This window comes from Phacochoerus africanus, chromosome 8 (assembly GCF_016906955.1).
Source record: "Phacochoerus africanus isolate WHEZ1 chromosome 8, ROS_Pafr_v1, whole genome shotgun sequence".
NCBI lineage: Eukaryota > Metazoa > Chordata > Mammalia > Artiodactyla > Suidae > Phacochoerus > Phacochoerus africanus.
This window is the reverse complement of record NC_062551.1, coordinates 63,665,313-63,678,914: the sequence shown is the minus strand read 5'-3', so window position 1 is coordinate 63,678,914 and position 13,602 is coordinate 63,665,313. Positions and strand designations below refer to the sequence as shown.

General features: G+C 63.2%; 1 protein-coding gene across 2 annotated transcripts in view; it reads left to right on the top strand.

Moving 5' to 3' along the window:
- CFAP74 (cilia and flagella associated protein 74) overlaps positions 1-13,602 on the top strand; it is a 62,485-nt gene that overhangs the window by 14,938 nt on the left and 33,945 nt on the right. For both annotated transcript variants that reach the window (XM_047791177.1, XM_047791176.1), the window contains exons 5-17: positions 59-199; positions 543-641; positions 1,307-1,411; positions 4,379-4,552; positions 4,764-4,874; positions 5,192-5,294; positions 5,743-5,900; positions 7,000-7,198; positions 8,397-8,552; positions 8,920-9,093; positions 9,448-9,566; positions 10,847-10,913; positions 11,258-11,347. In XM_047791177.1, the coding sequence (XP_047647133.1) occupies positions 59-199; positions 543-641; positions 1,307-1,411; positions 4,379-4,552; positions 4,764-4,874; positions 5,192-5,294; positions 5,743-5,900; positions 7,000-7,198; positions 8,397-8,552; positions 8,920-9,093; positions 9,448-9,566; positions 10,847-10,913; positions 11,258-11,347 (1,696 nt within the window). The remainder of the gene's footprint in view (positions 1-58; positions 200-542; positions 642-1,306; positions 1,412-4,378; positions 4,553-4,763; positions 4,875-5,191; positions 5,295-5,742; positions 5,901-6,999; positions 7,199-8,396; positions 8,553-8,919; positions 9,094-9,447; positions 9,567-10,846; positions 10,914-11,257; positions 11,348-13,602) is intronic.

The window sequence follows — 13,602 nt, the reverse complement described above, 5'->3', positions numbered from 1 at the left end:
ATCCTTGTCCTCGGGGGCGACTGGGATGAGGCACCAGCCGGGGCCCTTTCTCCTTCAGTCCAGGGTGGGAGCAGAACGCTGAGAAGAGGAAGCAGAAACCAGCCGCCCAAGACAGGATTCAGGCGTCAAGGCTGCGCAAGAACCTGCACCTCCTGGACAAGCTGCACGAGGAGAAAGACCTTTTCATTCAAAAAACTCGGTGAGCCGGTGGCCAGTGGGCGGCAGCCGAGAGCCCCAGGGGCTGGGTGGCCCCGACGGCTGGGCCTGCTCACGCCTTCTGGGCCTTCGTGGGCGCCCGGCCCTGCGGGGTTTCATCAGCAGTAACACCAGTGGAGCCAGTTCCCAGGCCACTGCCGAGGAGAATTTCAAACAGAAAAGTTGAACCTTGAGAGGAAAATTGCAGACATCGGGAAACTTTACCTTAAAACCTCGGGCTCCCCGGAGGAGCGGCGGCGCTGGGGAGCAGGCGGAGGTGCCGGAGAGGGAGGTGGAGGGCCTGGCTTCAGGGAGCCCCTCACCCCCGTTCTGGCTCCGGCTTTCAGGGAGGAGCTGCGAGCTTGCCGCCGGAGGATGGACCTCCTCACCGAGCAGCGGGAGAGCGTGGCCGCTGAGCTGGCCGCCGAGAGGGAGGCCGGCAATGTGTAGGCCGGGGCCGGGGCACTGGGCGGCCGGGGTGTGCGGCCGGCACGGGAACGGGGGGCACTGCCCACAAATGCTGCCCTGGGCGGGCAAGGAAGAGACCAGCCTCCCTCCGGTGTGGGAGACATACAGGCGAACGGGCACCGAGACCAGGGCCCGAGTCGGGGCGGGCACTTTGAAGCGGGTGGCAGGGGAGGCCTCCCTGAGGAGGTGACCGGCAGGCTGGGGCCTGAGTGACAGGCACGGCCACCACATGGTCATGGGGAAAGGGCAGAGGGAGATGCTCAGGAGGCCTCAGCGTGGGCTCAGCCACGAGGGTCTCTTGGTGGCTTTTCAGTCTCCTGGTGCTTCTAGGCACCAGGTGTGTGTGCCGGGTCCTTCCTGGGCCAAAAGCCCCCTGCCTGCTGTTCTGAGGGGCTGGGAACAGGGGACCAGCTCCCCGTCCCTCCAAGACTGACTGAGAGGCTGTCAGAGAGCAGGCGGGAGGGCGCGTGTGGGGTCAGCATGGGGCGGCCCATCCCAGGCGCCAGTTCAGACGGACCCTCTCTTGATGGAAAGTTAGGCGTGGGCATCGCTGAGCCGAGTGGGCTGTGAGGCGCCTTGGCCTGGAGGCACGCAGGGCTTTGTCCCCGTGCCCCCGAAGCCCTGACCGCCCCTCCCTCTCCAGGGCAGCCATGGGTCGCCTGGAGGCAGCATCCCGACGCCTGTGCCTGGAGCTGGAGAGGGAGAGGGACCTGCTGCCGAAGATCTCGGCTGTGCTGCAGGAGAACGAGTAGGTCTGGGCGGCCGAGCAGGGACGGGTTTGCAGATGCAGGGTTACCTCTGCAAAGGTGGGGAGTTCCCGCTGCAGCACACCAGGCTCGGCGGCCTGGCACAGTGGAGCACAGTGGGTTGAAGGATCCAGAGTTGCGGCAGCTGCAGCATAGGCCGCAACTGTTGAGACCTGATCCCGGGCCCGGGAGCCCCCTGGTGGTGCAGCCAGTGAAGGACTTGGCGTTGTCACTGCTCTGGTCCCGGCCTGGGAGCTTCCGCGTGCCCAGGGCACAGCCAGGGAAAAGAGAAACAACGGTAGCTGAGCTTGCCCCTTTGTAAGTGTTTTCCTCTTTCTCCGTGTTCGGGTTCTTAGGCGTCAGCGTCCTTGGCCTTTCTTCCTGCTCCTCAGTCCCTGTCAAGGGACCAGCAGGATTTCGAAGTGATCTGTACCATTTCTAGGCCGCCCTCTCCGGGCAGAGGTGGCTGCACGCTGTCCAGTGCTTGACACCGTGCTTGTGCCGGCAGCTCTGTCCGCCGCCGACCAGCTCCTGCCCGGGCGGCCGCCCTGCCTCTGGCAGATCACTGCATCCGCCACTGACTTTAAAAAAAGTCTGAATTTTTAAACAATTTCTAGTTCATGGAAGAGTTGCAAAAACAGTGCAAGGAACCCCCGTGTCCCCACGTCCCCATGTCCCCGTCACCCTGGAGCCACCTCACTCCCCGTGGAGTTGTCCAGCCTCGGGTTGGGACGCCCTCAGCCCTCCGCGGCTCTCGTGACCCTGTCTCTGGGGCCAGGAAAGGCCCCTCCCGTGGTGTTTGTGCGCTGCTTCCTCGGGACCGTGGCCTGGACGCCCCCGCCTGGTGCCCCCCAGCGAGGCACTCGGTGGCTGCCGGTCCCCTTTCCAGGGGTGGGGGCTTTGCTGACCCGACTGCGGTGGGGGCCGCGGGTGTCTCTCACACACCCGCATCCCTCTCACACCCCGGCCCCGAATGACTGATGCTCCCGCCTGAATCCGCCGTGGCAACGGCGGCCCAAGGGCGCTCTTCGAATCCGTCGCTCCTAAAACGTCCCACAGGACAGCGCTGTCGTCTATGCGATTGTTTAGGTACCGCGTGGACGCTCCGACTTCCGTCTCGCTCAGTGGGTTGTAACCGACTCCACCGCTGTTTTTCTGATGCTCCCGTCACCCCTAGTTTGGCCAGTGGGACCTCCCTCAGGCTGGGTCCTGCGTGCTTTTGCCACGTCCCTGTCATCGAGCCCATGGGCACAGCAACGTCGTCTGAGCCCGTTTCTTGTCCGCCCCGGCCCCGGAACCAGCCAGCTGTCTGGAGCCTTGGTTTCTTTGGGGGAGGAATGCTGGTTAGGAACATGGGCCGGATGCTCTGTGCACCCGTGGCTACTAGGGCCTTGCTGCTCCAGGCATCACCCAGACAGAGCTGGGACCGGGGGTGCACCCGTCTGTCCTGAAGCCAGAAGTTCACACCTTCTCCTTCCGGCAAAACCTCTCGCTTGTCTGGTTAGGACCTCACCTCTCGGACCGTCAGAAACCTGCTTCTCCTCATCCTCGATGTTTTCACTCATTTCTCCGTCCCTCCACGTACCAGTCTGCTGACGCTGCCAGGCTGCCCACAGCCCAGACCCCTCCCCTCGTGGCCCTGGCCCCACGAGCCCACCCGCCCACCCCTCTTCCTGCAGGTGTGGCTGCTGCCAGACTGCCCATTTCCTTTTTTGCTCGCTTGGCGCTCTCTCTCGCTCTCTGTTTTGGTTTTGGTTTTGGTTTTTTTGTTTTCTTTTTAGGGCCGTATATGCAGCATATGAAGGTTCCTAGGCTAGGGGTCAAATCAGAGCTGCAGCTGCCAGCCTACACCACAGCCACAGCAATGCGGGATATGAGCCCCGTCTGCGACCTACACCACAGCTCACGGCAACACCAGATCCTTAACCCACTGAGCCAGGCCAAGGATCAAACCCGCGTCATCACAGATACTAGTCGGATTCTTAACCCACTGAGCCATAAGGGGAACTTCCCATTTCCTGTTTAACGTGCATTTACATGCAAGAGAATGCACGTCACGTGGTCCCCGTGCGTCTCCTCTGCCAGCAGCCCCGCGTAGAGTGGAGCCTGTTACCCCGTGGGCCCAGCTTCTCCGCTCACACAAGCTTTCTGGCCCCTGGCCGACACTTTCCCCTCCACCCCTGTGGGCTCCCCAGTCCATTTGCTTCACTGCTGGGCAGGGCAGGGTCTCCGCCTGACCTCCCTTCCAAATCGTCCCCCCCCCCCCGGTGGGCGCGGTGACCCCTCTTTTCTCTGGGTCCAGCCATCAGCTTCAGCTCCCAGCTCAGGGGGTCCCTGCCGGGCAGAAAAGGGCCTTCTGCCCCTGCTCCCTTAGGAACAGGGCATCCCCAACAGCAGAGAAGCCACCCCTCCAGGCCTGCTGGTGTCCGCAGAGCTGCCCCTGCCAGCCCTCCCTCGGCCATGCCCACTAGAAGCCCGCCCTTGAAACAGATCCCAGCGGGGACTTGCTGCTCAAGGGCACCCCAGTCCGCAGCGATGTCAGCGGGGACCCCCAAGTGTGGGCTGAGCAGGGCAGGCCGCGCTGCTGGCGCACACTGTCCCCAAGGGCCTCCTCCAGGGGCACCTGGTACTGTTCCCACTGGAGGGCTGCTGGCGAGGCACCTGTGCTGGGGGCTTGGTCATCAGCCAAACAGAAGAAAACCGCCTTGGGAGCTGCTGTCCCGGCGGAAATGAGAGGCTGATGGAAGCAGAGCATGAAGCGTGTGGCGGCCGTCAGGATGGTCACCGCGTCCCAGGGCCAGGGCTTCCATGTCACCGGGAGGCAGCCCAGGCCCAGCAGAGCAGTAGGGACAGAGCGGGGGGGGGGGGGGGGTGCAGGCGCTGGATCCCGGGGTGGACGCGGTGGGGAGGGTGTGCCCCGGCCGCCAAGCCCTTTGCCGACTGAAGCAGAAGCGCCTCCTGTTTGCAAGGAGCACCATGTGGCACCTCGAGACCCAGGAGAGACAGCTGCAGGACGTCTGGAAGTCGGTGCGAGAGGAGGCTGCGGCCGCCAGGAGGTGCCTCCGGGAGCAGACGGCCAAGCAGCTGCGCCAGGAGACAGAGGCCGCGGGGAAGGCAGAGAGGAACCGGCTGCTGCGGGTCCGGTGGGTGCCAGCCCCGCCGCCCCCCAGCCTCGCCACGTCCTCCCCTTGCCCGCCCGCTCCCCAGCTAAACCCGCTCTCGCTGACCTTACTCCCCTGCCCCGGCCGCTCCCTCGGGGCCGGCCCCACCTGCCGAGGCCCGGGGCAGCCCTCCCGAGCACCTACGCTGAGGGTGCTCTCCCTGCTTCGCTCCCGCCGCCCCGCGTCCCGGCAGGAAATCCATGCACCTGCAGAGGGAGCTCGGACTGAGGCACCAGAAGCTGGTGGCGGACGCCCAGCAGAACCACCGCGTGGCCGTGAAGTTCCTCAAGGCCTCCCTGGGAAGGTGCGTCGACTCTCTCTCCTCCTGCCATCTGTGGGGGGCAGACCCGCCAGAGTGGGTCACTTGCCTTGTGTGGAAACCCTCTGGTATTTATCGCCGTGTCGTCCACCAAGGCCAGACGGGCGTCTCTGGTTTTGAGCCACTGCTGCTGCGTTCAGAAGGTGCCTCCGGTCTAGAGAACAGGTTTCGCGGGGTCCTGGCGCCTTCGGGGCCGCGCAGCTCCCTCCCACGCTAACGGCCACGGCTTAGCCATGTCCTTAGCGGGCCGGGCTCCTCCAGCCCCGTGGCTGCCCGTCCGCGTGACCAGGCTGCCCCTCCAGGGTCCGCGAGCGAGAGCGGAAGGCGGAGCTGGCGTCCCGCGAGCACGTGCAGAGGCGCATGGACGCGGTGCTGGCCTTGAAGAACAGCATTGCCGCCAGCCGGGTAGGCGCCCCGCTCGGAAGCCGCCCCGGACCCCTCCTGGCTCCCCACAGCCTCGGGAGCCGGTCCAGGCAGGATATCCATCCAGGCAGGACCCGCAGGCCACTGACCTGCCCTGCCCCGCCCTCTGGATCCCCCGCCCCTGGGCCAGCACTGGGGAGAGGGAGGGTGAGGCCCCAGGACCCGGGCGTGGCGAGGCCGCACGCCTGCGCCCTGGGCCTTCCTGGGCAAGGGACACCAGCTCCCGGCCCCAGGCCCAGGGGGCAGTTAGGCCAGGACTGGACTGGAGACAGCGGGGCTCTGCCCACAGGCGCTTGGGGGCATTAGGGCGGGGCAGGGGGCTCCTGCAGGTGCACTGCAGGCCTCTCCGGTGTGATCCCTCCCCCGCCCCGCAGGCTACAGTGTGGGTGCACCCGCTGATGCTGCAGCCTCCGTGTTCTCTGTGCCCAAGGAAACCCTCCGCCAGTTTCACGCCTGGGGCCGGGCCAAGGCGGAGCTGGCTGAACAGAAGGCCCAGGCCGAGAGGGAGGCCATTCTGGCCCACGGCGGGGACGCTTTCAAGCACCTTTGCCATCAGCGCCGGCGCCAGGAGCTGGAGGCGCAGAACCGGTGAGGGCGGGGCGGCAGCCGGGCGGTGGGAGTGTGTCTGTCGCGATCGGCAAGGCTGCCTCTCCCCGGGCCCCCCCATTCCCACCAAGCGCCCCCTTCACGCCTGCTGTCCAGCCCCGGCCCGCGGGGACCTCTCCCGGCCTCAGCGCCGGCCCTTGGCTCAGCCCCTGTGGGTGTGTGAGTCGTGCCAGTCCCTCCTGACACGCTCCTCCCACCCGGCGGCTGCAGGGGCCTGCGCTCATCCAACACAGCGCCTCGCCGTCTGGTCTCCCCCAAGCTGGAGCTCAGGGCTCAGCCCACAGCACACCCCGTCTTCCCTCAAGGCCCCCGGGCCTGCGAGGTCCCCCACACTGCTTCCCAGGTCCCCCACCGGAGGGGGCTCCCCAAGATGCAGGAGTCAGTTGACGCCTCTCCCGCCTCCCAGCCCCACACACAAGGGGCTTTGTCATCCTGGACCTGTCCCTGCCAAGGTTCCCTGTCATCATTGTTGGGATCTGCCCAGTGTGGCCTCCTGGTCCTGTCGCTGGGGCAGCACACCCATCAGGGGCCACAGTGCCCCAAGAGCACCAGCCCCCTGTGCCATCCCTCACCCTGTGCCATCCCACCCCGTGCCATCCCCCAGCCCCCTGTGCCATCCCCTCACCCTGGCCCCCCACCCTGGGCTGGGGATGGCTCTGCCCACCTCAGGTCCCTTCCTCAGGCCCGGCACACAGGGGCCACCAGCACGGAGCAGCAGGAACGAATGAGAGAATGGAGGATGAATGAGTGGCCAGCCCTGAGGTCACCTTGGTCTGTGCCCTGGCTGAGGTGCCCCCACCGGCCAGTCTGGAACACCCAGCAGGAGACTGACAGCTCATGGGGTCAAGGCTTACTGTAGGCACTGGGCTGGGCTGGGGATTCAAGTCCCTGGGTCTCTGGTCCGGCTGCCCTCCTGGGCCCCCTCTGTCTGCACCCACGTGAGCCCAGGCTCTCCGAGGACCAGCTTGCCCCACAGGAGCCCGGCTGACAGCGAGCCTCGTGCTCCTGGGACAGGGCTGGTGGGCCCAGCCCCGGGGTCCTGGGGGAAGCTGGCTCTCAGCGAGACGGCGTTTTCCCACAGTGCCTTCGAGCAGGAGCAGAAGCTCAGAAAGCAGGAGATCGTGAGCCGGATCTTGAAAGAGGAGGCTGGGGAGCACGCAAGAAAGAAGCAGGCACCCCCCAAAACCACAGGCCGGCCAAGCCTGCGGGACAAGACCTGGAGCCACCTGGCTGAGGTCTGCGACGGAAAGAGCACTGCGCCCCCCTCCTGCCCACCGCTGGTGAGTGAGCTGCTGCTCTAAACACGAGGCCAGGGGGCGGGCAGCCCAGCTAGGGCACAGAATCACCGCAGGCACCCGCCCGCTCCCAGGATGCCCCCTGCCCTGTGCCACGCATTCCTCACGAGTCTAGGAAGTGTGCACAGCCTCCCAGCGCTGTCTTGCCCTGGCCAGGCAACCCCAGCCCTGGTGTGCGTGTTCGAGGCTCGGGGGAAGTTCCCTGAGGGACTCCGGGCAGCCTCAGGCCTCTCCCAGTGACGGTGACGGCTCAGGTGCAAGCAGACAGGACCCGGGTGTCTGGCCCCTCATCCTCCTTGGGAGGCAGCCCCTGGGGTTGCCAGCAGGTGGGGAAGCCCACAGCCACACATCCCCTGGAGCAGGATTGGCTCAGGCCCCCTGACCTGTCCCCAGACATCAGAGCCAGGCGGTCTGGCTGGTCCCCCCTCTTGCCTCTTCACCCAGGAAACAGGCCTCTGTCCTCCTTCACTCACTCATCTCGCCGAGGGCCAGCTCTGTACACATCGCCCACCTAGGTGACCTGCTCACCTGTCCCTGAGGGTGTGGGGTAGAGACGTCGGGGCCTTGTCCCGAGCCCAGGACGCACCCCTTTCTGCCCCTGTGCGCCGGAACCTGAAAGCCCAGGTACTGGCTCTAGCCAAGACCCCAGGCTCCTTCGTTGGGGGCGCCTGCAGGGGCTCCACTCTGCCCGGGGTGCCCCGACCCCTGCTGTGCTGCGCAGATCCCTCACGCTGAGCCTCCGGGCAGCCCGCTTCTGCCACTTCGCCCCTTCCTCCCACTCCCACCTCTGGTCCCCTGCCCGGGGCCTCCCCGCCTCCCCAGGGCACCTGCCTTCTTCTCTCCGTGGGGCCTGCAGCATCGGATGCTCCATCCACGGCCTTCTTCCAGCCTGACCGCCCACAGGGAGGCCCCGTCTGGCCTGAGAGCAGCTCAGGGTCGGCGAAGGGGAGGGGGGCATCCAAGAACTCGAGTAGTTCGTGCACTCCTGGCTTGGGGAGGTCTCATGGTGTGTAAGATGCTTGTTTAAAACAGTGACAAACCATGCACTCTGGTCCCTGAGGGAAGAGCTGGAAGCCTCGGGCGGGCTGTCCGCCGGGCGGGGCCCCAGGCCTGGGCTCTCCTCTTCCCCGCGTGTGTGCCCCGTTTTCTGCATAAGCTGTCGTTCTCCCGTCCTGGCCCCCAGGAGGACAGTCTTCCATCCCCGCGAGCCACCGTGCTGGCGCCGGCCATCTCCAGCGAGTCCGTGCGGGTGGACCCCAGCAGCTCAGGCTGGCAGGAAGAGCCGCTGGTGAGGCCGGAGATCCCAGGGCTCTGGAGCCAAGAGGCCTCCCCGCACCAGGTACCCGCCCGAGGCCTCCGCCTGCCCCCGCCCTGCCCCCCCGCTCTCCAGGTCGCCGAGCTGATCAGGAAGCAGCTTCTTGTCCACTTGAGAAAGTGTTGCTTCCTGTAGAACTTTCCAAACATGTTCTCTTGGCGTGATTTAAAAATCTGGAACGCTCCCTCGGCCGTTCCGTCCCGGGCATCAGCTGGGGCCTGGCCAGCTCCGCCCAGGCCCGCGTTCCTCTTCTGCCAGCCTCGCGGAACCCCGCGGCCCCCGCACATCCTCCATGTGGCCTTGGTGGCTCTGGCTCTGGGCTGTTCTGTGCAGAGAAGGCCTCGCCCGCCTTGGGGGGCTCCGAGCCGCCACTGTCCCCGTGCCACCCCAGGTGCCCCAGGCAGATGCGGGCCGGAAGCCCGTGGGCGGGACGAAGACGGACCAGGACCTGCTGGCGCGCACGATCCGGTGCCTGCGCAGCGGGGCACCCCACAGGCAGGTGGCGTCCGGGCGCGAGTTCAGAGGGAGGCCCTTCAACAGCAAGCCCGAGCTCATCCACTTCAAGGTGGGCCTGGGGCGCAGCCGCCACTCGGGCCTCTGCTGGCCGGGTCTCTCGGGAGGGGCCTTTTAGCAGCCCCGGGGGCCGCCGGGCCGAGAGACGGGTGGCATCTCAGGCTCGTTAACCAGATGGGGTGGGGGCGGCTGGGATGTCGCACCTTCCCCGGCCCTTCAGAGGACCAGCCCCCGGACCTGCGCTGCTGGGGCCTCCCGCCTGCTGGTGCCCGGAGGCCGCTTCCTGCCCTGGGCACAGCAAGGACAAGACTAGAGCGTCCCATCCAGCCATCTCCCAGGCGGGACTGTCAGAGCCGCAAAGCCGCCGCCGGGAACGAAGCAGTAACTTTTCCTCCGGTTTGCGCAGGACTTTGACGTGGGCAGAGAGTACAAGAAGAAAGTCATCTTGACCAATGCCACCTATACCATCAACTACTGCAGGCTGGCGGGCGTGGAGGAGAGCCTGCGGGATTCCGTCCGCATCGAGTAGGCTGGGCCGGGTCGGCCGAGCCCCCTCCTCGGCCTTTTAACTTGAGCCTCACTTTGGGCCTGAAGCCCTCAGCTGGGGTCCTCGGGGAGGGGGGCCTCCCCTTTCCTGCGCTGAGCTTGTTCTGTCTCCCCAGCAAATGGTTTTCCCCACCGGTGTTTGGAGCTTGGCCGCTCTGGGCCTGTTCGGGGTGGAGATTAGCGCCGTCTCTGATCTCGGGCCTGAGGACTTGAACTCTGACTTCATGGTTTGACTCTGCTCCCACTTCCAGTTTCCTTCTCGGAGACACGCTGACGCCTGAGTTGGATCCTCTCGTTCTGTGGCTTCCTCTCTGGTCGCTGTCACCCTTTCTTCTTCCCTATTTTCTGTCTCCCTCGCTGTCTCGCAACAACCTTCACAGCGTCTTCTGCAGGGTCCCTCGCTCCTTCTGCTCCTGGGCATTTGCCTTTGCTGTTAAGACTGTCTTTTCTGGAGCTCCCTGGTGGTGCAGTGGGTTAGGGATCCGGCATTGCCACTGCGGCAGCTCTGGCCGCTGCCGTGGTGCGGGTTCCACCCCAGGGACGCAGCCCAGAAAAAAAAGTCTTTTCTCCTCTGCTGCTTCCTGGTTTCGGTCATCAGTTTGGAGGCCCACGGGGTCTCTGAGTTTCCAGCTCTGGGTGCTGGAGGTGCGTGGGGGCTGCAGCCCCAGGGCCCTGCCCCGTGCGCACAGGGGGACCTCCCTCAGGTGCCACAGCCTGGGCTCGGCCAGTCTCGGGGAGGTCGTGCCATCCCCTTCTCTCTTGCCTCAGAGGCTTGCGTGTTCACGGCCAATTTGTCCCATCTTCTGGGCCCGCAGGCAGTGTGCGGTTTCCTGGTGCTTTGCTAGTTCTTCTGCTGACCTGTCGGCAGAGGCTGGATTCGGGTGGTCCCGTTGCCTCCGGCACCTGAAGCCGGCTCCCCGAGCCGGAACAAGAGTGTCCTGTTGGCAGCATTTCCGCTCAACTCTTGAGGCTGTCACCCTCTGTGCTCTGCTTTCCCCCGCCGGGGCGGATGGGCGGGTAGGCGCTTCTCTGTCCGCCCGCGCTCTGCAGGCCGTCCAGCCCTCCTCGCCCCACTCTTGGGCCCTGCGTCTCCTCCTCAAGGTGTCTGGTGCGGCCTGACCTTCCTTAGACCTGCTCGGAGGTCACTGTGCTTCCCGAGCTGAGGGCTCAGTTTTGTGAGCGACGGTGGACATTTCTCGGCCTTGTCTCCTCAAATGCTGCCTCCCTGCTGGGCGCTCACCTCCTGTGTTGTCCTGCAGCTTCGATCCACCTGGTCCCATGTCTGCCGGCATGTCCTGCGAGGTGCTTGTCACCTTCAAGCCCGTGGTGAGTGTCGGTCTCCAAACCAAGCCGTGGAAGAGGGGTTTGCCTCACTGTCCTGAGAGGGCGGTGGTGGAATTCAGGTCTCTGCTGCCCCCGCAGGGCACCTCAGAAGGGGCCACACCCAGCCCCTGTTTGGCTGTTTTATTTCCAAAATGTATTTGAACCCCACTCAGCGCTGGGCTGAGCTACCCACTAGGAGCCCGCAGCCTGAATGGGGCTCGTGGAGCCTCCTGAGGTGGGCGCGAGACCCCCGCGGTGGCAGGGGTTCAGGCGTGGCCCATGTCACTGTGTCAGGTGTCACCGCGTCAAGTTGCAAACGGGCTGGGGGGTTGCTTTTTATTTTTTAGGTCAACAAAGATCTGGAGGGAAACATCTCATTTCTGGCTCAGACTGGCGGGTTCTCTGTGCCTCTGAAATGCTCCACCAGGAAGTGCTCGGTGAGTCAGGCCTGAGCAGGCCCCGGGGGTGGGTGGCCCGTGCTGAGAGCAGCCCCGATTGTGGGGCCCTCGGTGGGAGGAGACCCAGGGCTCACCTCAGAGGCGCTGGGTCTCCCTGATGCACTCATGGCGTATGGAGTTTCCCAGGCTAGGGGTCTAATGGCCCTGATGACGCCAGATCCGAACCACGTCTATGACCCACACCACAGCTCATGGCAATGCCGGATCCTTAACCCACTGAGGGAGGCCAGGGATCGAACCTGCAACCTCACGGTTCCTAGTCAGACTTGTTTCTGCTGTGCCACAGCAGGAACTCCCCCTCTGTTCTTTAATTTTTCAACCCTCTTCATCCATTTGCCCACCCCCACTTCTGGCATCCACAAATCTGGTTTTTGAATCTGTGAGTTTGGGGTTTTTAGGCTCCATGTATAAAGGTGACCATACAGTGTCTATCTTTTCTCTGCCTTATTCCACTTAGCATAACGTCCTCCACGTTATGGAGGCCAGGTTTCCTTTTCACGGCTGAGTAATATTCCATTCTATATGCACCACATCTTCTTTATCCATTCGTCCGTCAACAGGCACTTAAGCCGCTTCGTGTCTCAGCTGTAGTGAACAGGGGCGTGCGGACAGCTCTTCGGGAGACAGATTTCACGCCTTTGGGAAAATGCCCAGAAGGGGGCGTGCTGGGTCATGTTGTAATTCGGCTTCTGGTTTTTACAGGACTCGCCGTCCTGCTTTCCTTGGTGGCTGTGACAGCAGCATTCCCACCAACGCGGCACAAGAGTTCCCTCTCCTCCCCATCCTACCTGCCAACACCTGTTACTTGTTACTTCTTTTTCCTTCTTTCTTTCTTTCTTTCTTTCTTTTTTTTTTGGCTGGGCCATGGCAAGTGGAAGTTCCTGGGCCAGGGATGGAACCTGAGTCACAGTGATGACAACACCAGATCCTTACCGCTAGGCCACCAGGGACTCCAGCGCTTGTTACTTCTGTCTTCCTGCCAATAGCCATTCCAGCGGTGACAGGGGATCCCTCACGGTAGGTTCGACTGCATCGGCCTGATGACCCGTGGTGTTGAGCATCTTTTCACAAACCTCTTGGCCACCTGGGCGTCTTCTTTGGAAAAACGTCTCTTCAATTCCTCTGCCCATTTTAAAATCAGATTGTTTACTTTTTATTCAGTTGTATGAATTCTTTATATGTTTTGGATATTAACTCCTCATCAGATAGATGATTTGCAAATATTTCCTCCTATTCCATAGGTTGCCTTTTCATTTTGTTGGTAATTTCCTTGGCTGCACAGAATTGATTTTTTTTTTTTAACTTAAGAAAAATTGCAGGAGTTCCCGTTGTGGCTTAGTGGGTTAAGAACCTGACAGCTAGTATCCATGAGGACATGGATTCGATCGCTGTCCTTGCTCAGTGGGTTAAGGAGCCAGCATTACTAGAATCTGCAGTGTAGGTCACAGATGAGGCTGCTGCAGCTCTGATTTGACCCTTGGCCCAGAAACTTCCACATGCTGCAGGTGCAGCCCTAAAAAAAAAAAAAAAAAGAAAGAAAATTTCAAACTCCTGAAAAGCAGGAAGAATAGGACGCGGGTGCCTGTGCAGCCCTCATGGATGTGGTTGTCACCTGCATTTGCACACCTGCTCATCTAGCGTCTGTTTCCGCTGGCTGCTTCTGAGTGAAGGAGCAATACCGTGACACCCCACACCCATCCTTATAAAACTGCACATGTGTCCCAAAGAAATAAGGAAATTCTCCTACGGAAGCCACCCCAGCATCGTCTCTCCTGTCTGTGGTCACCACACGATGCCGTGTAACAAATGGTTCCTAGATTCAGCCGTGACCGCAGCTACACTCGTTTTGTCTCTCGGTCACGCGTGTGCAGCTGAGCGGTGGTTTGGCTGATCCAAGCTGGGCTCCAGCCTCCCCTGGAATCCTCGGGCACGTGTCGGGCCTTCTCTCGTGTCACGTCTGACAGGCCACGGGCAGAGCCCTCCGTCAGTGGGGCAGGGAGAGAGGCTCCCCCGTCTAGTGCAGCACTGACGGCCCGGCCAAAGAGGGGGTGCAGCCTCGAGAACCGCTGGTAACCCCATGCTAGTCGTTGAGCACACTCTCCCTTGTCGCCTGTCACGTGGTCCACACGCCAGTGTCCCCACCACCTTCTTGAGCGGGGATTTCTCCAGCTGGGATGCCGTGGAGCCTCGCATCGCGTTTGATGGTGTTATTATAAGTCTCTCTCTTTTCAGGC